This window comes from Telmatherina bonti, assembly GCF_933228915.1.
Source record: "Telmatherina bonti genome assembly, chromosome: 2".
In the NCBI taxonomy this organism is placed as follows: Eukaryota; Metazoa; Chordata; class Actinopteri; order Atheriniformes; family Telmatherinidae; genus Telmatherina; species Telmatherina bonti.
The window spans coordinates 19,232,377-19,257,442 of record NC_136620.1 but is presented as its reverse complement, the minus strand read 5'-3'; the positions used below and the strand labels follow the sequence as shown (position 1 = coordinate 19,257,442).

The 25,066-nt window shown below is 40.8% G+C and overlaps 1 protein-coding gene across 1 annotated transcript in view; it reads left to right on the top strand.

Annotated features, from left to right (window-relative positions):
• Nucleotides 1–14,046: 14,046 nt before the first annotated feature.
• The window catches only part of eif4g2b (eukaryotic translation initiation factor 4, gamma 2b), a gene marked incomplete at its 5' end in the record, with an annotated part of 47,979 nt that continues 36,959 nt past the window's right edge, over nt 14,047–25,066 (top strand). Inside the window, 10 exons of the mRNA XM_079256688.1 lie at nt 14,047–15,272; nt 15,471–15,654; nt 15,929–16,043; nt 16,872–16,994; nt 17,054–17,071; nt 17,160–17,213; nt 17,346–17,491; nt 18,020–18,257; nt 18,453–18,582; nt 24,214–24,275. Of these exons, the coding sequence (XP_079112814.1) occupies nt 14,047–15,272; nt 15,471–15,654; nt 15,929–16,043; nt 16,872–16,994; nt 17,054–17,071; nt 17,160–17,213; nt 17,346–17,491; nt 18,020–18,257; nt 18,453–18,582; nt 24,214–24,275 (2,296 nt within the window). The remainder of the gene's footprint in view (nt 15,273–15,470; nt 15,655–15,928; nt 16,044–16,871; nt 16,995–17,053; nt 17,072–17,159; nt 17,214–17,345; nt 17,492–18,019; nt 18,258–18,452; nt 18,583–24,213; nt 24,276–25,066) is intronic.

The window sequence follows — 25,066 nt, the reverse complement described above, 5'->3', positions numbered from 1 at the left end:
TAGCCAAGAGCAACCATACAGTTTTGGCGAGTCTTTACTCCTCATTGCTGATAATAATGGCACCTCTGTGGTCCTCTGCTGCTGTAACCATCTTGGATGCTTTTATGAGGCAACACTAGAAGCAAGCTGTAAAAGAGCAATTAACTCTGCAGTCCATTTCCACTGATCTGGGTCAAGCAATGGACTGCTGTGCGTAAACATTAGAAAGACAGGCCTGCGCGTGTTAGCTAATGGCTCTCTCTGGGAGTCAGCTAAGTGAAAACCCATTGCAGGACAATAAACAGATCTTAATAAAAAGGCTACAGATAAAAACTAAATATAAATGATGTTGCAGGAAATATTAATTCTAGTAGTGTTTGGGGGGTGGGGGGGTATAAAGGTGAAACAAAATCACTAGATTAAGTAAATGTGATTTTTGTGTTCAGAGATGCTACTTGGTGATTCCTGAAGGGCAGAATCAGGAGCTGAGGTGGGTTAGCGTGCATCAAGGCCATGAATGTGAAAGCATCAATAAGTGTCAGGTCAGTTGTGCCCCCTGGGTAGGAGACTGGCCTTATTGATTTGTCTCTGAAGATTATATCCTGCCTTTCGAAAACTCAGAAATTCTGCTACTTAAAACATTGGCTCATTCCTGAGGGACAATTATGTTCAGCGCAAAATAATCACCTCAGGAACTACATCTCCTGCTTGTTACAGTGTTGAATAAAGGCTCAATATGCATAGCAAATAAAAAAAAATACTGGACAAGGTTTTGATGTTTGCCTGGGGTGTGTGTGTGTGTGTGTGTGTGTGTGTTCCAGACTGTGGTGGGTGGGCAGAAGGGGTGTTTTGACAGAGGTGAAATATGCTGCTGAGTATGGGAGTATCGATTGGAGACCATGTGATTCAACTTCTCCTCCCTGTGGACTCTGCTCCCTCATCGTCTGTATCCATCCGCATCGATTGGCTGGCGCAGGCGGACTTGACCTGCCCAGGGCCGTGGTCACCCAGACGGCTGCTGCAGAGAAGTCTTCCCACTTAGCCTTCAAGCCTCGCTGGCGTGTTTCTTTCAAACCCTGACTGATACATTCAGCAGATGCACAGGCACACGTTTGTCAAATGCTGTTTTGTGAGGGTTGTTTATTTCACTCTGACTGCTTTGTTGCTTTAATAAAACTAAATATCACCCAGAGAGCTGCACATATAATCCAATAACTTTGCTCTTTAATGTGGTAATAGATATTGGCTTGAAAAACTGAGTGATATAAAACTTCTGAAGGGATCAATAATCTATTGTTTCTGGATTTCATTAATTTATCATGAAATCTAGCCCTGCGATGGACTGGCGAGCTGTCCAGGGTGTACCCTGCCTGTCGCCCAAAGCCAGCTGGGATAGGCTCCAGCTTCCCCCGCGACCCTGAATTGGAATAAGCGGTTCGGACAATGAATGAATGAATGAATGAATGAATCATGAAATCTAACAAACATCTTATTTTGCTTTGTTTTTATTGATTGCAGGGGAATAAACATAAAACTCCTTATTGATCACAAAGGCTAATATACATTTTTAGAGGCTGTGCTCACCATAACACAGTGATTTTATATAAACTCTGCCAACAATGACTTGAAATATGTGACTCAGAGGGTTAAGATTTCAGTTAGGAAACTTCTTCTCTTTGCTGTTAGACTTCCTTAACTGCAGTCTAAACTTTTTGATATTTCCACAACAGACGGAGTGAAACGATTATTTTCCCGTTTCAGCTCTCTAGTCAACATGCCCCTTCCGGGAAAATAAATGCAAGTGTATGTTTTTTTTTCCCAGAATGTGTGTTTCAATAGGCAGCTCATGATCATTTAGCTTGTCATCCCCATGTACTGTTGTTCAGTCTCATCCCCTGCTTCACGCTCTGAATTCAAAGGAAGCTTCCCGTCATCATGCCTCTTTCAGGAAGAGTTCAGCGACTGACAGAGAAGAGGAGCTGTCATCATGTCACTCCAACTTTTTTCTCATATTGATCATTTAGATGTTGATCCAGCTGAATTCTCAGTTGTCCTGTCTTGCATTACCTGTCATCAGATCGTTCCCACCATCAGCACTGGGATATGAAACTTCAAGGTTCTTTTTTTTTTCCTCACAGCTGCAGACACCTCCAAAATGGAAGGTTTATAAAAACCCATTTTATGTTTGTTCAATGATTCTGAAAGTAACTCAAACAACAGTTTTTCTGAGGAAAGAGAAGACTGTTTTCAACAGCAGACTATTTTCTTTTATTTACTCGCTTATGTTTCGGTGCTTCAGCCTGCAAGGAGCAGTCTGTGAAGTGGGTAGGACTGTGCAAAGTCCTTACGGTGTGTTCAGACCAAACGCGTTTTGAGCGTCAAGAGCGGCAGGTTTCCATGTAAAGTCTATGGGGAGGCACGGCAAGGGGGCGTCGAGCTTTCTCGCGTCACATTTTGAGCGTTTTGGGCGTCAGCGTTCCAGACACAATGGCTGAGATGCCATTACTCCGTGCAATATTTAAGATAACCATTCCTTGCTAAAAAAGCTGAATGTTACTGATTTGGCAACGTAGCAGGATACGTTGCCGAGCAACACTTTGTTTGGGGGCGGCGGCTCTCTGCTGAGTGCGGCTCTTGTTGCATTAACACTGACTATCACTGCCCTACGACAAAGTCCTCTAGCTTTATTTATTAAATAAAACCATGCCATGTCTCTACTGAATCCGCCATCATTCAAACTGACCGGAAGAAAAGCGCCGCCTCCCTCCTGTCTTTTCCACCGCGTTTGCCACTTGCTCCAGACAAGCGGCAGACGCGGCAGGAGCGTTGGGAGCGTTTTGGGCGTCGGACACAAAAGTGGCAGTTAGTGACCAGTGTCAAGCATTCAGCATTTTGAGCATTTTCAACGCTCAAAACGCGTTTGGTCTGAACACACCGTTGGACTGATGTCGTGTTGTGTATTTGTGATATTCAGCCTAATACCAGGACACCAGATTATATGTTATCATTGTATAAATCCAATCAAAACTTTCATTCATTCATTATTTAAACCTCTTAGTCCAATGAAGGATCATGAGAAAGCTGGAGCCTATCCAAGCAGTCTTTGGGCAAAAGGCAGGGTACACCCTGGACAGCTTGCCAGTCCATCGCAGGGCCACACAGAGACAAACAACCACTCACACCTACGGGCAATTTAGAGAAACCAATTAACCAAGTTTTCCTCAATTCCAGTCCTCAGGCTCCCCTGTCTTGCATGTTTTATAGGCAACCCTACTTTACCACACTTGAATGAAATAAAGGGCTCGTTAACAGGCTGCAAAGAGCTTGATGAGGAAGTTCAATTATCTGACTCAGGTGCTTTGGAGGAGGATCATGTCTAAAACAAGCATGGCAGGGGGGCCTGAGGACTGGATTTGAGAAACACTGAATTAACCTAACATGCATGTCTTTGGATGGTGGGAGGAAGCTGGAGTACCTGGAAAGAACATACACATAAACAGGAAGAACATGCAAACTCCACACAGAAGGGCTGCTGTCCAAGCCTCGCCCCAACTGAGCACCAAACCAGCAAACTCCTTGCTGTGAGGCCACAGTGCTAACCACTATGTTACCGGGCAGCCCCCTAGCGAAACTTGACTTTTACAATGCCTGTAACTGTGTACGTCCGATCTAAATCATACAAAAATGAAGCTCTGGATTGACACACTGAGATCATGCAGCTGGAGCTCAAATAGCTTGCATTTATACTGAGTTGAAACTGGATTGGGCAGCACACACACATGCCTTTAAAGTTTCATATTTCTGGATTCCTTTTTATATGTTTGTGAAAACAATTAAGTGTACAGCACACGCACTAACTCCGGTCTTCAAGAGCTATTGTCTTGTTGAATCCAATATGTTGCAGCAGGTAAACATCTAAAATATTCCCAGAGAGAGAGAGAGAAAAAAAGACTTTGGCCCAAGTGTGGCCCACATCCAGTGTTTTGTTTGGTCCATATTTGACCTTGACTTACAACATTGACTCCATGTGTGTGTGGCTGCCAAAACCTAGCCACATGACCAATACACGTGAACAATAAGGAAATGGCTATAACCTGTATTTGGATAAATCTGGCCTAAACAATGTGTGCTGTAATCTATGCCTAAACCGTCAACTGACATCTGGAGCATTCAATGCTTGCCAATGCTGTAACATAGTTATAAGTGCCAAAAGTAGCCCGAATTAGGAGTATGCAGATGGCAATCTCTTGTATAGCAGAAGTCCAATTAAAGCAGCTCACATTCTCTGACATTTTCTATTATCTAGAATAGAGCACTGATGGCCCAGAATGATCTAGATAATCGTCTTCATTTGACTTGAGAACTAAAATGGAGTTTTTACAGGTCTGGCTAATGACAACTGTGATACCTGCAGCAAATCCAGAATGCTGCTGCTAGTTTCTTCACAAAGGCCAGAAAAAAGACACAAATCCCCCTGGTTCTCAAATAATGTATCTTAAAATTTTTATGCGTGTGTACTAAATCCTAGAATGAATGGCTCAGATAAGATGTATTTATTGGATCTGCTGATGAGCCACCAAGAACTCCAGGATCGTCTGGAGCCGGTTTGCTTTCCATGCTGAAAACACAAAATCAGAAGAATAAAGTTGTATTTATACACTCCACGTAGGTCCATGGATGCTTGACATGCACCTTTTCCGGACACGCTCTGACACTTAAGAGAAACTGCACCACGATGCTGTAACCATACAGGTTTACTGGAATATGAGAACACAATTCCCCAGCATCACCTATGGCGGCCCAACTGTAACCAGAAGACACTGCACCAGTATAAATCCAGCTGAAGTATTTAGTTCTTATAGTCCTAAAATCTGGCACATTGGGTTGCCTTAAGTACAACAATACAAATGTATCATACAAAGGAATCAGTCTTCTGTTAAAAAGGGATGGAGAAGCATTATTGGTCGAGAAGCATTATTGGTCAGTTACTTTGCACATTTGTCTCTTGGATTTTATTGATCGTACCTGTGTTAAAGTATTCAGCAATTTATGAAATAATAATTGTAATAATGAATATCTAAAGTTTCTTTCTGCCCTGATTGTTAGTTTCTTTGCCCGGTTCACCCCAAAAACTCAGCCTTAAAAAACAAGAAAACAATATACAAAAATTGTGTAAATGTTGCTTAAAATAAAATAAATTATCTGCCAACAGAACACGAAAATTTGGCTTGTCAAGACTTCTGAAAACAAGTAGAAATACTCTTAAAACAAGAGGAATTCTCTGGCATAAAAACTAAGAATTATCTTACCTTTAAAAAAATAAGCATGTGTACTCAATTTTCAGTTTTTGCAGTGTTGATGATAACACAGGGCCTCAGTGTGAGACTTTCCAGTCAGAAAATATCTTTCTGCAAAGACAAAGGTAAGCTGTGTATTGTGTTGTCCTTCTGTTAAACTCATGCCAAAAGTACAACACAGACCAGCTTCTAAAAAGAGAATGGCTAATACATACATACTAAGACTTGCAATAGATACATACACAGAAGATCTTCCATGTAATTAATAATTAAAGTTGCCATGTTCTTAGTTTTCAGCTGCTACTTTGGTAAATGGACCGCATTTATAGCACTTGTCTAGCCTTTGTGGCCACTCAACGCACTTTACGGTACATTGCTTTCACTCACACAGCACTTTCCAATTATATGCAGTTCTTTTTTTCACCATTACCCCACCAGTGGCACGTGGGACATGAAGGGATCTTCCCCAAAGACACTGTGATGCAGTGTACATATACATTGTCTGACCCTTAAGTCCATCTTACCATTAACAGGTTGGAGCTAAGCTTTTCTTCGGAACTGTCTTAATTCTTGGTGGCATAGATTCAACAAGGTGTTGACAATGTTCCTTAGGGATTTTTCTCCATATTAACCTGATAGCGTCACACAGCTGTTGCAGATTTATCAGTTGCACAACCTTGAGAGGAATCTCCCGTTCATTGTCACATTCAAGAAATCAGTTGGAGATGACTTAAGCTTTGTGGCATGATGCTGCTGGAGGTAGCCGTCAGTAGATGGTAAACTGTGGTCATAATGGGATGGACATGGTCAGCAACAATAGACTGTGATGTTTAAAATATGCTCAGTTGGGCCAAGAAATCCTCCCCCATACTGTTAAAATTTTATCACCCTAAACTGTTGATACCAGGGAGGATGAATATTTTGATATTGTTTTTACAAATTGCTGCCTGAATATGAATCTAATATTGAGACCAAGCTTTTTCTGTCCTCTGTTGACCAGCTTTGGTAAATCTGTGTGAGTTGTAACCTGAGTTTCCTGGTCTTAGCTGACAGATGGGGCAACCTGTCCCTGTCTTCAGCTGGCGAGACCATATGTTCTATGTGTTGTGTGTTCAGAGATGGTATTCTACATACCATGTTGCAGTGATGTTCACAAGTTGTTTGTTCCAAGTCGAGTCATAAGTCGCTTCTTGTTGTAATGAGTAATCTGCCATGTGACGTCTGCCATCTGGTCTGCTGAGAACCCTGCATTATCATATCCAAATAATTTAAAATCCATACTGACCATTCAACACCATTTATTAACATCTGCTCAAACTGACATATGCTCTATCCCTCTCCTCTGGACAATTCCTTTGCTTTACTTTGTAAATTAAATTTAAAAAGAATGATTCATTTCTTTTTTTTAAGTGCTAACATTACAAAAGGAGCAACAACTGTAACATGTCTTTCTAAAAATCAGACCCATTTTAAACTGTGTTGTTTGCCAGCTAATATAAATGGATTTCTGACTTAAGTCGAAGTCCACATTAAATGTATGAAGTTGCTGCCATGTGATTGGCTGATTAAATAATTATCTCAACAAACATTTGAATAATTGGACCTGATAAAAGAGTCAGGCATAATTAACTGAAATGATGACTTGTTCAAAAAACAAAAAAGAGGAAAGAAAATTACAGTCACATACTTCATACATGTTTATACAAATAGTTCTTCCTCTGCAGAATATTCATTCTTACTTTACCTGAACTGCCAAGCTACACAGCTATGTTCTTTAATCATTAGAGACCATTTACATTCCACCCGAAGCCCATCTAAGTGCTGATCTTGGTTTAATGTGCTACCCAGCTTTTATCTGGAGATGCAGAAAAATCTTACATTTTATATAAATTCTGATGGTACACCTCTTTCTGTAGACTCAATTGGGGTTTATGAAAGGTACAACAAATCATTCATACATACATAGCATGTATGTAAAAGGTCAAAGTTAACAAGTTCTCATTCATTGTAAAAATGCATCCAGCATGTGCAGCCGTGCAGAAAATCTGTAAGGCTTCGTTGAATTAGGGATTAGCTTCTTTTTTTTTTTTTTTTACTAATTTTCCATGCATAGCTACTGTCCAAGAAATATTTAAACAAATAATACATGTATACTATTTGCATGTCCAGAGGCAAAGGGAAGATTATTGTACAAATAGTAAAAGTAAAGGCTATCAGGCTCTTTATGTAGCACTAGGAAACAAAGTTAGTTGCTGCAGGATACTTCTTCGTGTGTCATTATTTCCTTAGACCAGTGAAACTCAATGTAATCCTATTTTCTCCCAGATTGTAGAACGTCCTGGATGTTCCAGTTGGGAGGAACTGTCCACTTCATTTACTCCTTCCATTTGTTAAGGCTTTTATGAAAGTCACGCACCATCTGCATGAAAACACCTCTGGAAACTTTGCCTCCTGCAAAACATCCACTGCTCACGCTGCTGCATGGTTTTCACACTGCAGTTTCTCTGCTGTTTGCAAGATATGAGATAAGGTTTATGTCAAAGGTCAAAGTTAACAAGTTCTCATTCATTGTAAAAATGCATCCAGCATGTGCAGGTGTGTAAGCTGACCCAGCCTGCAGGTTATTTTACATTGTTCTGAGCATGATGTTACATTTTGTTGCAGCTCTCAGTAAAAAAAATCAGCTGCCGGTGCTGGAGGTCCTCTCCTTCTGCGGATTTGACTTGTGCATCACACTCAGAAAGATTTCAACAACCTGAAAAAGGTATGTGTAACAAGTTATTCCAAAGAGTTATGTGCTCTCTAGCTGGCTGTCTGAAAATGCAGGAAAAGATAGACTCCTGTGGAATAAGCCAACAACGAGGAAGTGGTGTGAACTAGAAGGGCGAACTTCTGCATCCCAAATTAGGCAGTTGTATTTTAATGTACATTTATGCTGTGTCACTTCAAAGATAGTAATTTTATAACTCATTTAACTCATCAACCACAACACTTCACAAGGAAATTACTTCTTTAAAAGTGTATTGCCTTTCAAGATATTTAAATATCACAGCAGAAGCATAGCTTATAAAAGCCAAACTTTTTCCCTGACTTTGCCAAAGTGCCATGTTGACCTTCTGTGGCCCAGTGTCCAGTGTCATTTGAGAACAATAAAGAAGGTGGGAATTGTCCAGGCATCCTGTATTTACTCAGCAATTCACACTCCAAACCATGAGAGCAACAGCAGACATCACACACTGTCATGTGACCTAAACAACCCACAAGTGACATCAAGGTGTAAAACAACCACAGAGGTTTTGTAAGGAAAACGTTTCCTTTCAAACGACAATATCTCAGGGACATGGGTGTAATTTGTTTCTACAAAAGTAATGAACTGTCATGTCTTTGTCTCTTTCGTTGTCAAGATGAAAATTAATCAGTTGGGTCAAAGGTAATCAAAGAGCAAGACGAATTTAATTTGAGCTCACAGAGGAATTAGAGGATGAGTGCAGACTCCTGAGTTGGGATCCTCCAGATGTCTACTGTTTTGTTCTTTTTTCTTTTGGACAGATAAAAAAGTCTGTATTTTAATTTAAGAAAGAGGAGAAGTGGGTGGAGATGCCAAAAACTTTAAATTGTATGTATGTATTTATGTATTTATGTATGTTTGTATGAATGTATGTAAGTAATGTATTTATGTTTAGAAATGGTGTAAGCAGACATGCAACTCAACATCTGCATAGTTGTTAGCTAACTCCAATTCACTCCACCACAGAAAACGTTGAGTGATCTGTTTAGCTTTTGCAGGATTTAATGAACTGCTAATAAACACTTAAAATGGTCTATGTAAAAGATTCCTTTTTTAGACTGGGAATGCCAACCAGACTAACATCCACCTTAGTTAAAACCTATCATAACATGTGTCGTCATGGTTAGATATTGTGTTTTTGTGTGCTGAAACATCACTTTGTTTAGGTAGACACCAAAGGCACTGCATATAGGTGTTCTTTTACAGTAAAGGCCCATTTATGCATAAAGACTGAAGACACATGCACAGGAGAGAGAGTTTGGTTTGTCTCCTGTGTCGGTTATGCATGGACTTTGGTCTGTTTTAAGTGGGCTTAGCTATGCTACCAGATGCAGGATACAATCACAATCACAATAGTAATGATAATAGGAAAAGAAAAAGAAAATCTTGTTTTTACATGGACTTAGGTGTTCCCAGCAAGACTTAAACATTGTTTAAAAACCAACAACATCACTTTTTATGTTATTATACATTGTATAAAAGAATGTTTTTAGGACTTTGTTGGAGTTTGGTTTTTTTTTTTTTTTTTTTTTTTTTTTTTGAGGTTTTGTGTTTATCTATGCACATTGTGCCCTCACAGCATGTTTCTGAAATGAGACATCAGATAGACCTGACATCAAATCTTGAAAGCCTGTGCTGTAAAAGTAATAGTATGGCATGTTTGTGGTTTCACATTACAACACGCTGTATTGTTGACACTGAGATAGCCTTCGTCTGCCTTCAGAGATGTCAGCCTTTGTCAGGTCTGTGCTGCCATTTCACATTGCATGCTGCTCCTTATTTTTTACACTCAGACTCAGCAGGAACTCGGCTTTATGATCTCTTACTTGAAGCCGGAGGTCTCTCGCTTTCTGTCTGCAGTGCTCTGCACATTCTGCTGCAGGGATGTCGTGTTACATCGGCACAGCAGGATGCAGGTGTGCCATAAGATCTGACACCACTGAGAAGAAACTGTGACAGCAGAGGAGAACCTTGAGGACCCTTCAGGTATTTGAAAAAAGGTCAAATTAACTACTGTGTCCAAAGTTATTATTAATTTATACCATTATTTACTAGGGATTTTCCATATTGGCTTTTTTTTTTAACCGATATCTGATATACTTATTTTGTCTAACTCTTAATTTCCCATAAACGATATAAACTGTTAGCAATATTTTTGGAGTGAGTTGTGCCAAACAAACATAAATATCTTGAAAACTATAAATGGCATCTCTTATAATTTGTCATTTTGAGTTAGAAGAGACTTAGCTGAAGAGTTTTATATTTAAGAAGTGCATGTTGGGTTAAAGTTATATCATTAATCAAGTAGAAATCGATACCAGTCATATCCGAAATTGCATTTTAATGTCAATATCAGTCGATATCTGTATGCCGATGATATTGGAGATCTCCATTAATACCTATTAATATCAATTTCTAAGTTTGTGTACTTTATAAAGATGTTGCTACTTGTATAAAAACATGAAACTTTTAAATGTTTTTATTTGACAAGTCAGAGTATGATCAATCAGAGAAAGTATTAGAACGTGCCTATGTGGTTAGACGCTGATGACAGTTTAATGATTAAATGATTAAACGTTAGAAAGATGTACATGCACTATCTAAAAAATAAGGGATGTTCAAACTTCAGGGGGAATTTACAGAAAGTAAAATAATTCATGCTAAACTGTTATTAAATTATTAATGTGAGACATGGAGGTGTAATCATGTGATCGTAATTCCTTGGCAGTAACCTTGATCAGTTTATTGAAACAAAACAGCAATGGCAATTATAAAAATCATAGACTGTATAAAAAAAGATGGACGAAGCCTCTATGACGATACCCATAGGTTTCTGAAGAGCTGAATTGAAGCTGAGTGGGCAGTTCCAACCATCACCATCTTGGCAGGGGCATGCATGTCGGCTCGCCTGGAAAATATAAATATGGGCAAAGAGGTACAGCTGAGAGGGGGGCTATGAGTGGAACATTGACATTGAGCGAACTCCGAGCTCTCTGTTGCTAAGAGCTCACCCAGATTACCTGGAGATCACAGGAGATAACAGGAGCTAACCAGCTAACGGAGGTAAGCGCGCTAATGCTAAGTCACATTGTTAACCAGATAAAAAACACAGTTGTTCTCCGTTCTTCTTACTTGAAGCGGGAGATCGGGTACATGTCAATCAAAATGACACACCCCTAAATATGCAGAATTTGGAGATTAAATTAAACAGGCGAGTTAGAAAAAAATACACTCCTCCCACAGTTCCCAGGTAAATCTGACCTATTAAACCGAAAATGGATTTTTGTACCAGGCGGTAAACATGTTTATTTCTGCTGTGAAGTTGGCCTTTTTAACATGGGGATTTGCTCTGTTTTGGAGCCAGCACCTAGTGGATGATAGGGGAACTGCAGTTTTATGCACTTGCACATAGGCTTCACTTTTAACCGCTGGAGCTCCGTTTATCTTTCATATCAGGCCTATGATAGAAATGTTAATGTCTCAACAACTAGTAATGTGTTAGTAGTACATGAACAGCATGATGAAAAGGACTGATTACATACAAACTGTCACTGAACCAGAACATTTATATTAATTAATGGTAATACTCTTCTTTCGTTTTGTTTTTTTTTTTCCCATTAATAATCTTGTTAGTGAACAGAATGTTGTGCTGTAAATATTTAAACATTAAATAGACATGTATATGCGTTCAAAAGTTAGAGAAAGTCTGAGCCGATATTTTGAACTTGTAAGTAGTGTACAACCCTGATTTCACCAAAAAGTTGGAGAACCGTGTAAACTGTAAACATAAACATAAACAATTTGCAACTCATATTAACAGAAAATCATGTTAAAATGATTTATTCCTAAATGTCTGAAACTGCAACAGTTTTGACAGCTTTTTTGATTTGCAAAGATAGGTTGTGAGCCTATTGACCTTGTGTCCACACAGCAAGACAGCAACAGTCAAACACCATCCTCCCTAAAACAACCAGCAAATAATTAATTGCAAAAGGAGGAATGAAAACATAGCAGTCCAGAGCACATCATTAGGCAAGAAATCTTCTATCATGAAGAGTAATTAATGCAAATAGCTGCTACCACTGATTGGCAATTCAGTAACGCTCCATGCACCACAGCTCAAGGCCGAGCACTCCAACATATCATGATGTCTTTTACTGCTTTCCTATGTACCATTTCCAACAAGTGTTTCTAATGCATGGAAGATTTTTCTGATCAAATCCAGTCTCATTCCCAGATTGTCCTATACTTCTGTATTATTGAGTGACATTTGACTGCAAAAAGTACACTTTCATGCAATAATAAAGAGATTTGTAAAAAAAAAAAAAAAAAAAAAAAAAAAAAAATGCCAGCAGGAAGCAGCAGAAAAGGCTGTCGATAAAAAGCAGGAATTTTGTGTCATCAGTTTAAGAATCTGATGATGTGAGAACCGTGGTAGCAGTCTGGTAACTTGATGAATAAAATTTCCAAGCCTGTCTGGTCTTTACCTGCTCCACAGAAAAACTGCTGGCAGTGCACATGTTGCATGCACAACCAGCAAGAAGGTTATAGCAGCAAAGCATTTAACAGAGACATAAGAACCATCTTGTTACATTAGCATTCTTTTACAATATTCATTCTACTTAGCATTTGGCAAGAAGAAGCTGTATCTAGTCCTAAATTCAGCTGCTCAGTAATCTAGTTGTTTCTTCACAGAACATAGTTTCAGGTTACATATCTGAATTAGGTTTTGGCCTGTGTTGAGTTAAAATTGTTTTCTAAGGTATATTCCAGAGCCCATGTGACTATGATGGCATTGGCTTTCTACAGCAGTGCTAAATTTTGATGTCCATTGATTTCACATGCTTTTTCTTTAAGAGAATCTGTGTTTTTTGCATGTTTGGTATGTTTAAATGTACATACCAAATACATACATACCAACATAAAACACATATGTGCTTCTGTGTTTTATGTTTATCTCTGTTGGAGCCTCTTTGACAGGTCATGATTGCAAATGAGATCTAATTCTCAAATATTGTACCTGAAAAAAGTGAAATGAAATTAAACAAAAGTTTCACAAAACAGACACGATTTTGTTCCTTTACACAATTAAATTTCCTCAAATTCAATTAATCTTTTCAGTCTATTACACTGTAGATGTTGAAAAACATTTGTACATTAGTTGTGTACAATTTAGCAGTTAAAAAAATAATCAATCAAGTTTGGCACAAACTGGTGAGTTATAACTCATTCTTCTTTAAAAGAAATTGTATGGTGGACGCTCTATTTTATACCCAATCATGGCACCCTTACCTTTCACCAACACTCTACCGATTAAAAAGATCTTTTAAAATGCTGTCACCTACTGTTACGGCTGCTTGTGTTGCTGTTCAGTCCACTGTTTCTGACACTTCAGCTGGGATTCTGGCTCAAACACAGCTCTGATTGCTGCCTCCTGGCTGGGATTGGTCCTTCAGGTCACCTGCTCATCTCCACCCTGCTCATTGGATAATTGGAACTCCGTACTCAGCTGACTCCACTAATCACCAGGACTTAAAAGACACCAGGAGTCCTTCATTCAACGGCTACCACTGGCTTAGTAGTGGTCTGCCCTCAGCTTGTGTATGGTGACTCTAAACTGTTGTTTGTTGGGAGGACTTTGACAGAGCTGCCTTATTTGCTGTGGTATTGTTCATTGTCATGATTCTGTGATATCTGTTAGTTTTTTTTGGTTGAATAGTTAAACCAGTGTTTTTGTTTGGAAAAATGCTTTTCAGGCCTGTTCTTACTTTGTCTACCACCTTTGGACAATAAATCTGTTGGTCCATATGTACATCTGGCCACAGGTCTTTCTTTTGTGCGGCTCAGTTGCCCTAGCCGAGTCTGGGTCGTAACAAAGTGGGGGCTCGTCCGGGATCTCTCTCTGATCCCTCTTCCATTGTGAGATCTGTGTGTGTGACTTTTTGATTTGTTGTTCAGATTGGTTGGTGATCGGGGTTTAGTATGGCTACATCCTTTGACTTGGAGCGTTTTGTTGCTGCCCCCTCCCTTGCTGGACTTGATGGCTGCCGTAAGGCTGATCTTGTGCAGGTTGCAGATCATTACAATCTGTTGGTCCCGAAACAGGCCACTAAGAGTCAGATTAAAGCTCTTTTGGTGGGACAGTTGGAAGCTTTTGGGGTGCTGAAGGTGCCTGCAGAAACCGCAGCTGTGTGCGAGGGCACTCTGGCTAAGGGTGACCCAACAACTGGGGAGGAGGAAACCCACCCTCGGGAGGAGGTGGAGGAACCACTCCCTCAGACTCCCAGCGCAGTTACTGCCGAGGTGGGATCGCGGGTTGGTGAACAGGCGGGTGTGCCAGTTACTCTTCCCCGATATGATCCGCTCCTCTCTGACAGCAGTACTGGAGCCCATGGTGAGGCTCGATTGAAGGTTCGCTTGGCTCGATTGGAGCTGGAGGCTCGTGAAAAGGCCCAAGCCCGCCAAGCTCAGATGGAATTTGAACTGCGAAGGCTGGAAATTGAAGCTGACAAAGCTGTCAGGCTGCGAAGGCTGGAGCTAGAGGCTCAAGCCCAGGCACCGCCCCCTTCTGTCAATCTTTCACAGATGGCTCCTTCTGTTTCTGCTGCATTTGATGTGAGCAAGTGTATCTCCTTGGTGCCTGCTTTTCGTGACTCTGAGGTTGACTCGTATTTTGCTGCCTTTGAGCGCATTGCTGGTGCGCTTAGTTGGCCACCTGAAGTTTGGCCTTTGTTATTGCAATGCAAGCTAACTGGAAAAGCACAGGAGGTGGTAGCCGCGCTTCCTTTAAAGGATAGCCTCGATTATGGGAAAGTTAAGTCCGCTGTGTTGCAAGCTTATGAACTTGTACCTGAAGCTTATCGCCAGAAATTCCGCCAGCAGAAACCAACTGTTGGGCAAACTTATGTCGAGTTCGCTCGAGAGAAGAGTGTTCTATTTGATAAATGGTGTGCTGCTTCTAGGATTACTGAGTTCGAGGCGTTACGGGAACTTATGCTGATTGAAGAGTTCAAGAATTGTACTCCGGAACGTATTGTCTTGTATTTAAATGAACAGAAAGTGACCACACTTTCTTCGGCCGCTCTACTAGCGGATGAGTATGTACTGACGCACAAGATGTCAATGCCCGTCAGGGTGGAGAAAACCCATACCCGTACTTTCCACCAGAAAGGTGTTGAAGAGACCCTCAATCGGTCCACTCCTAATCGGTCCACTCCCGGTCCAGTTAGAGAATGTTATTATTGCCACAAACCAGGCCATGTCATCTCTGACTGCTTGGCATTGAAACAAAAAAACCAAAAACAACCAAAAGGGGTTGGCTTGGTTCGGACGCAGGCCCGCTGCAGAGACGTTGACTTAAATAAGAATAATTCCCTTGACTCATGTTTTGTGCCATTTGTGTTTAGTGGCTCAGCTTCCTTAACAGGAAATTCAGAGGATCAAGTACCAATCCGCATCTTGAGAGACACTGGGGGCTCCCAGACTCTCATATTGGCCAATGTGCTGCCATTTTCCAAGACCTCTTCGTGTGGTTACAATGTAGTGATCAGAGGCGTTGAAATGGGGTATGTGCCCAGACCAGTACATCAAGTACACATTTCCTCTGAATTGGTAACTGGGTTTTTTCCTGTAGCTGTGTGTCCTGATTTGCCCATAAAAGGAATAACAATGCTGTTGGGAAATGATGTGGCTGGAGGACGTATAGTCCCTAATCTAGAGATTTTGGATTTTCCTGTGGCCCCTCTCTCGGACCACTCGTGTACAGACACTAAGCTTTACCCAGCTTGTGCATTAACTCGTTCACAAGCCCGTAAGGACGTCGATATTGATCTTGCTGAGACAACTCTCATGGACTTGTTCTCAGGGGAAACCCCCCCCTACTGACATCATCAGTGATGTCACTGTAGGTGCCCCAGGGGACACAAGTGATAGAGATGCTGTCATGTCAGATGTTGACTCGGAGACACTTCCCTTAACCCGTGAGCAGCTATCTGATGCTCAAAAGTCTGACCCAACCTTAAAAACATATTTTGATAGTGTGAGAAATGCCGATCTAACTTTAAATCCGCAATGCAACTATGTTGTTGAAAATGGTGTACTTACGCGCCGATGGTCACCGCCTCAGTCAAAGGCAGACGACTGGGGTGTTGTCAACCAAATAGTGGTTCCACAACAGTATCGAACGAGGGTAATATCATTAACCCATGAAAGCCAATGGTCTGGACATTTCGGAGTTACGAAAACATATCAGCTTCTTTTGAGACATTTCTTCTGGCCCGGCATGAAGCGTGATGTGTCATACTTTTGCCGTAGTTGTCACATATGTCAGGTTGTGGGTAAACCTAACCAAGTTATACCCCCGGCTCCCTTGAGTCCTATTCCTGTGGTGGAGCAGCCCTTTGATAGAGTCCTCATAGACTGCGTGGGTCCTTTGCCCAGATCCAAGAATGGAAACCAGTTCATTCTGACCATTATGTGTGCGTCAACCCGGTTTCCTGAAGCCATCCCGTTGCGAAAGATCACCTCGAAGGCTGTGATAAAAGCCTTGACTCAGTTTTTTTCTACGTTTGGGTTGCCTAAGGTCATACAAACAGACCAGGGCACTAACTTCCAGTCCCGTCTGTTTAAACAGGTATTTCGGACCTTGAACGTCAAGCATGTGACCTCAAGTGCATATCATCCAGAGTCGCAGGGTGCCTTAGAAAGATGGCATCAGACTTTAAAGTTGATGCTCCGAAAATATTGTCTGGAGTCTAAGAAAGTGTGGGATGAGGGAATCCCATTTGTTCTGTTTGCTGCTCGTGAAGCAACTCAGGAATCACTTGGATACAGTCCGGCCGAACTAGTCTTTGGGCATACACCGCGTGGCCCACTCCGAGCTCTGAAGGAAAGATTCTTGTTGCCTGTCAACTCAGCCAACCGCGACATCAGTGAGTATGTGAGAAATTTCCATTCTCGTTTGACCCATGCTAACTCTGTTGCTAAACAGTTCCTAAATGCCACCCAGGTGAGAATGAAACGTGTGTATGATCGTTCAGCTGTGAAAAGAGAAATCAAAGTTGGAGATCAGGTCCTCATCCTTCTGCCCTCTGTAGGGTCCGCGCTTTCTACGAAGTATGAGGGACCATTTGACGTAATAGATCGTATTGGTGAGTACAACTATCTAATCAAAACTCCAAATCGCCGTCGTAAGTCTCGGATTTGTCACATAAACATGCTCAAATTGTACCACTCCCGCAAGGGTGAACCAGATGTACGCATTTCTGCTGCTCTTGTTCCAGAATTTGAACTTTCCACAGAGAAGGAAGATGGCCTAGATGTTCCAAAAACCCATTTAAATGCCCGTCTTTCCAACTCGGAGATGTTATCCTCTCTGCCTAAGGCCCTTGAGCACTTGACTCTCACCCAGCAGGATGATCTTCTAAAAGTAGTTAATTCACATTTGTGTCTGTTCGGAGATGTTCCGACTCAGACTTCCGTCTTAATGCATGATATCGACGTACAGGAATCAAAGCCAATAAAGCAACACCCATATCGGGCTTCTCCACTGAAACGAAAACTCATGAAGCAAGAAGCCGAATACTTGTTAGCTCATGGGCTAGCAAGGCCAAGCCATAGCCCATGGAGTTCACCTTGCCTAGTGGAAACCAAACCCGATGGGTCCCCCAGGTTCATCACAGATTATCGTAAAGTTAACTCGGTTACCATAACTGATTCTTTTCCTCTTCCCAGAGTCAAGGACTGTGTTGACAATATTGGAGCTGCTCGCTACGTGAGTAAACTGGATTTGTTAAAGGGTTACTGGCAAGTGCCCTTGACTAAGCGTGCTTCGGACATTTCAGCATTTGTCACTCCTGATGATTTTCTACAGTACACAGTTATGGCTTTCGGTATGTGCAACGCTCCCGCTACATTTCAAAGACTTGTAAACAGAATTTTGTCTGGTCTTCCTAAGTGCTCAGCGTATCTGGATGACCTCGTCATATTCTCTGACTCTTGGCCCGAACATATAGAGGCCCTAAGCGAAGTGTTTAATCGTTTAGCCCAAGCCTCCCTGACTCTAAACTTGGCTAAGTGTGAGTTTGCCCGAGCCACTGTGACCTATTTGGGCCGACAAATAGGGAGAGGCCAAGTACGACCTATCAATGCTAAAATTACAGCCATCCTTAAGTATCCTATACCCACCACTCGCCGTGAGCTGCGTCGCTTTTTAGGAATGGTTGGTTACTACCGGACATTTTGCTGAAACTTCTCGTCTGTGGTTCGTCCACTTACTGACCTCATCAGTCCAAAACAGAAGTTCGAGTGGACTGACGAGTGCCAGACTTCATTCGAAGTAGCAAAATCCTTACTGTGTCACACTCCTGTTCTTGCGGCTCCTGACTTAGCCCGGCCGTTCAAACTAGAGGTTGATGCTAGTGCCGTAGGGGCTGGGGCTGTTCTGCTGCAGGAGGATTCTCAGGGGATCGACCACCCTGTCTCTTACTTCTCCAGGAAGTTTAACGAGCACCAGAGAAGGTACTCCACTATTGAGCAAGAAACACTTGCTTTGTTGATGGCTCTTCAATACTTTGAAGTATATCTTGGTTCCGGTGCATACCCCATTGTGGTCTTTACAGACCATAACCCTCTTGTCTTCCTCTCCCGAATGTACAATAAAAATTATCGTCTCATGCGCTGGGCTCTGCTGATCCAAGACTACCACTTGGACATCCGGCACAAGAGAGGGTCTGAAAACATTTGTGCCGATGCCCTTTCCAGAATGTAACTTTTTGTTTGACTTATGTTTTGTTTATTTACAGAACTCCTGTCAAGGTTCTGTAACTTCAGGGGGGGAGTGTTACGGCTGCTTGTGTTGCTGTTCAGTCCACTGTTTCTGACACTTCAGCTGGGATTCTGGCTCAAACACAGCTCTGATTGCTGCCTCCTGGCTGGGATTGGTCCTTCAGGTCACCTGCTCATCTCCACCCTGCTCATTGGATAATTGGAACTCCGTACTCAGCTGACTTAATCACCAGGACTTAAAAGACACCAGGAGTCCTTCATTCAACGGCTACCACTGGCTTAGTAGTGGTCTGCCCTCAGCTTGTGTATGGTGACTCTAAACTGTTGTTTGTTGGGAGGACTTTGACAGAGCTGCCTTATTTGCTGTGGTATTGTTCATTGTCATGATTCTGTGATATCTGTTAGTTTTTTTTGGTTGAATAGTTAAACCAGTGTTTTTGTTTGGAAAAATGCTTTTCAGGCCTGTTCTTACTTTGTCTACCACCTTTGGACAATAAATCTGTTGGTCCATATGTACATCTGGCCACAGGTCTTTCTTTTGTGCGGCTCAGTTGCCCTAGCCAAGTCTGGGTCGTAACACCTACAAAGTCTTTAAATATTTCTAGATCATTGTAATAAAAATTAAATAAATTAATCTGTGAAGCTACAGAATAACTCCATTGTTAGATTTTCAGAAAGCTTACCTGTGTTCATGGTTTTACATATTGCAATGTTGCAACTTGGAAACCAGATGTTTTTCTTTCTCTTTTGTTGTTTCTTGTGCTGCAACCAGGTGTGCCTGAGCTGTTTGTAGTTTTTTGAGTGGCAGATAATAATGATGAAACTATAACAACTCAAAGCTTATTTGTACAGCACAAATATAACGAGCCTATGGTGGCCTCACTGCTGATGATCTCCAGCACTCTGCAGACACTTCATTCCTCAGAATCCCTCTGGAATCCATTATGTGGGTTTCTATTGTGCTGCCAGGTTTGCAAGCACAGAAATAAAAGACTTCTTGCCCAGGCAAACAATAAAAACCACCGAGAAAATGCCATTCATTTACCATTCTGTCTGCAGGTGAAGAGTCTGACATCTGTGTTGACAGGGTATATTAAACTGGAGATGTTTACTCGCAGCAGCTAAAATGAAATCCAAGATACTAAGAAAATATGTTTCAATAAAAGTAACAACTCAGCCTAAAGTTCTGCAGGGCTTCCATTACCAAATGCAGCAAACAACAGTTTCTATCAGGTATCACATAATCAAAGATAATCACAAACACAATCGACCAACGATTCATCAAGGCGAACGTGTCATTGAACGAGTTTAACTAATCTCTTGTATCAAACATTTTCATGTCAAATAAGACAGTTTAATTTTTCCTGTTGTTTTAGAGGATTAATTGCATATTAGTCTCATTTTGTTTGAATTAAAATGTGCCTTTCAGAGCTTCCCCAGCGGTCAAGTTGTGTTTGAGCAGCGAGCTGGCCGCTATCTCACAATACGGTTGTGATAGCTGCTGGAACAGAATAATACTCTTTGCACACACAAACAAAGCAACAAACTAAACAGAAAAGCAATGAATAAAGAAGAGGAGGGCATATTTGTTCAGACGTTGGGATAATCTGAGCGTCTGGTTCAGTGCGATACGTGGTTGATCCAGGAGGCTAACATAGTTGTTTGTGTTGATTTCTCATTTGCATGGCGAGATGTGTGCTTTTGCTCCCGAACAAACATCTGAGGACATCATTAAAGGAAGAAAGGCACAGTCATAAATTAAACAGTAGTCTTTTTATGTTGCCTCGGTTTGAATACTTTCTGAGAGATTTCTTATCGTCGTCTCACTTCATTAATCACACACATATACAAGCCACTTGGGTAAGTCTTTGTCCATGAGGACTGAACATGGAGCAGATGGGAAAAATATTTCTGTGCAGTACACATACAGCAAAGGAAGAACATGGCAGTGAATAAAAAAAAAAGGTTATCAAGAACAACTTATTTATTGCTGCTGATGAAAAAATCAGAGATCATCCTTGAACTGCCCTCAACTGTTATGAATCACAAATACTGTAGCTCACTTCATTCAAGGGCAGCCCAGGTATATTTTCTACATGCTCCGAGAGTTTTCTGAATTGCTTATTATGATTGAATGACACCATCCAGAGAGGTGATGGAAAATAGCATATTTTCAGGCTCTATTAAAGAAAAAAAAACATTACACGTCATTTTGAGTTTTTTAATATGTGTGAAAGTTTGTCTCTGTTAGTCTGGAGTTATAAGCTCTATCTGGGGAGTTTGCTATGCTGCTGTGCTTCAAAGATGTGAGGGACAACAAGTTATTGGATAAAACAGGTTCTATAGGGAGCTAATAAATATTGAACAGCAATCACTTTTACTGAAACCTCTGCACAGAAAAAGGAAGACAAGATTTATAAAGTCAGTCAGTGTACAAGGCAGTAGAGATTTGAAAATAAGGAAAAATATTGCATCATACCGGTATACCAGCGTACCAGGGGGACCAGTCAACCTGGTCCCCCTGTGTGTGGTTTGGGTGGTTTGGCAGGTAGCTGCAGAGGTGACCAGGCCACAGCAAGATACTAAGTCAGTTGAAAGATCAAACTTTAACTCGAAACAACTGAGTGAGACCACAGAATAAACAATCACGCATGCCATGCTTCAACATGCAGCCAGAAACACAAGTTTTCAAGTAAAGCAGTGATTTTAAAAAAAGAAAAAAAAAGCTGTCACGATATCTGGGTTCTGGTTCTCTTTGGTTTATCTCCTGATAGATTTCTATTTCAATAGTCTGAGCAGAAGGGATTTTTGCTATGCGCCATTGATGTAAATATTGAGGGTGCAACCACTGCAGCTGAACCGGGGCCAAACGCTGTCAGGGGCCCATGAAGGAAGTGAAAAAGCAGCTGTCTGTCAAGTTTATGGAAGGGTAAAATATACACATCTCCTAACATCACAGGATGCCTTATGTCTGAGTTGCTTTTTCCACATGCAAACATCTTTATTTTATTTATTCATTTATTTATTTTTTAAATCTAAAAAAAGGGGGAAAAAAACTCTTGTTCTAAGGAACAAATCTGTGTTTCAATGGGCGCCATGCAGAAAATATCTGAGTAAATGGTGATTGGACTCTGATAGGCTCATAGCTCAGGGGTAAAGGTAACGCAGAGTGACAGTGTTAAGTACAAATCTTGTAATAATAAGGAAGTTTCTGTTAGACAAATTGTTTTGAAGTGTTGTTTAAGTTTAGGTGATGATATGGAGCCTCGGCTGTCTGTGCTGCTGAAAGGCTGTGAGTGTGTGGCCGGTCAGTCACCTGTAACGTACATGATGATAATAGCAGTTCTCTCAAGTGGGTATGTGTACTTGTGTCCATGTGTATGTGTGCAAGTCTGCAGTGTGCACAAGCATGTGCTCATGTTTAGGGCAGGGATGGGGACAGAATAGAAATGTTTGCAGTGGGGCATATGTCCAGCTTCCCTGCGATCCTTCATTGGATTAAGCGGTTAAGATAATGAATGAATAATAATAATAATAATAATAATAATAATAAAGTTAATCATTATGAAAGAGTTTGTGTTACATGTTGTTTAAAATGTATTCTCTTTAAGTGGCATTCTCTTTAAGATGTCCACCACTGTAAGGATCACTATTGTTGTCAGTATGCAAGTTAAAATCACCAGTCATAAAAATCTTGTACTTCCAGGATCTGAGGGAAAGTCAGAGAATTCTTGGATAAAACACAAAGGTTTTGGTGGTCTATAAACTGTAATGACGTGCAGCGTTTTATCTTCTAAATAAAACAACACCTGATCATATTGAGTAAATATTATCATGTTTACACAATATTTTTGAAAAATGAAATGTTTTGTACCCATCATATGACAGTGCCAAATTCACAACAAAAAAGCAACTTGAAACCACATTTTTGCGTTAAATATTTGAAATTTTTAAACAAAGTTTTTAAATTGCACCCATGCACAACATTGCAGGTTCCAGCCATCTCACTGTATGAATAAAAACTTTATTTATAATTGCCTCCTTAATTGTAAAATGAATAAACAAAATATGCACATAGCACATGATATGTTCAGTTTGTAGCCTTTTTAAATTTGAGTATTGTTTCACACAAAAATGTGTATTCCAAAAATGTGATTTATTTTATACGTGATGTTATTATTATTTCTGTTCGTGCCTTGATTTAATGCTGGGCTAATATTAATAATAATAATAATAACAATAATATTAATAATTGCTTTATGGCAACACTGTTGACATCATTAATGATGGAACGTCTAAGCATTTATGAATAAACGTTTTGCCCTTTCCCAAGTATTGAATCTATTCACAAATTGCATATGCTACAAAAGAGAAACCCTTTTATTAAAAAGCTGCCTTGACTTGCATCTAGTATATTAACACAATTTAATTCTTAACTTTTTATGAAAATGGTCAAAGTTTTCACACACATATTTCTTCTCTTGTAGCTAAACACGCTTTTGAGTTAAAACTTGACTTCAAGCATGTATTTTACTGTTTGCCGCCAATGGTACGGCGTCAGTGTTGATTTATACATAATGATGTTGATGAGACAGGTGTGTAAGACAAGTTCTTTTCTGTCATCATTTCCTATTTCCTGTATATAATCCAGTGGAAGGGACAGATTTGTAAATCTCCTTCTAAGCAAATCAGGATCATTTTCATCCAGTCCACCAAAGTGAGTCTGAAATCCATGGATCTGAATCCAGGGATTTGGAAATCCAGATCATTTTTATCTGGAATTAAAGTTTTGAAATACTGAGTCCTGCTGTGGTTTGGTCCACCTGGTCCCTAGGAAGGAGGGAGACAAGAAAACAAAGACAATCCATTAGCCAATCACTCTCCCACTGCCCGGGTGGTTCTGCTTACTTTACACAAACCCCTGTGCCATTTTGGTTGAGATATAACAAAGTCAACTCACTTATCAAACCAGATATTTGGTGAACTTCAAGTCTATTGCTCAGAATGAAAGAGTTCCTTCCTTTACCATCAACCAGGCGATGGTCTGCTGAGACGTGTTGATGAGGGGTAGAGGAGGAGTTGGAAGGAGGAGCCACTTAAATGCAGAGAAAGGTGTTTGCTGGTGCGAGAAGTTTTACCAAAAAAAAGCAAGCAGGGATTTGCCCAAACAAGCAAAGTTAATTGTCATTCGCAGCTGAAGAGTTTACAGTGCTGCAGACAAAGAACAAAACCACAAATTACACTTCTACGGTTCTGCAAGTATATTTTATGTTGTTGCTAAATTCCATATTTAAGCATATTGCACATTTGCCTGCCATCTGCATGTCAGGAGTTACGCAATCTTTGGTCATGGTCATCCCATAGTTACAAGCTCATGCTGGTCAGCCAGTTATACCACCACAAAAACAGCGGGCCATTCTTTGCAGGTATCTGGGTTTTAAAGATAACACTACACACAGCTCAGTTCTTTCTTGGATGTGACAAAAGCTAGTTGTGAGGATATGACACAAAGTCTGTCGTACAATTTTGGATTCCCTCATGAGCATTCAATCTCACCGCCAGAGTCCCAACAATTGCAGAACCTTACAGAGGCACTTAATCCTATGGGAGAACAAAGATTTCCTGGAATTGTAGGAGGCATCAGTGGAAGTCACATCTCCATCTTCATGCCCTCAGTGAAAGAAAAGGCTAAAAAGGCTAAAACAGGAAAAATTTCCACAGTGTGACACTTTAGGCAACACGCAGAGAAAACCTGCAGTTGACTGATGACATGGTAGGATGTTCTGATCAAGCTGCAACCTCCAGCAGTTGAAAGTGACGCCTATGTGGAAGTGCGTAAGGCTGCAGTTGCCCCCTCATCCGCTTGGGGCTGGCAGCAAAACAGAGCAAATTCCCATAGACTCCAATGTTAAAAAGATCAACTTCACAGCAGAAAAAAACATGAAAACAGCCTGGTTCAAAAATCCATTTTCGGTTAATAGGTCAGGTTTAACTTCATGACAACTGTGGGGGGGAGGGAATTTTTTTTCTAACTTGCTCGTTTAAAGGTAATTTAATCTCAGAGTCGGCATATTTAGGGGCATGTCCTTTTGATTGACAGGTACCAATCTCCGGCTTCAAGTCAGAAGAACGGAGAACAACCATGGATTTTAGCCGGTTAACAATGTGACTTAGCTTTAGCCCGCTTATCTCCGTTAGCTGGTTAGCTCCCGTTATC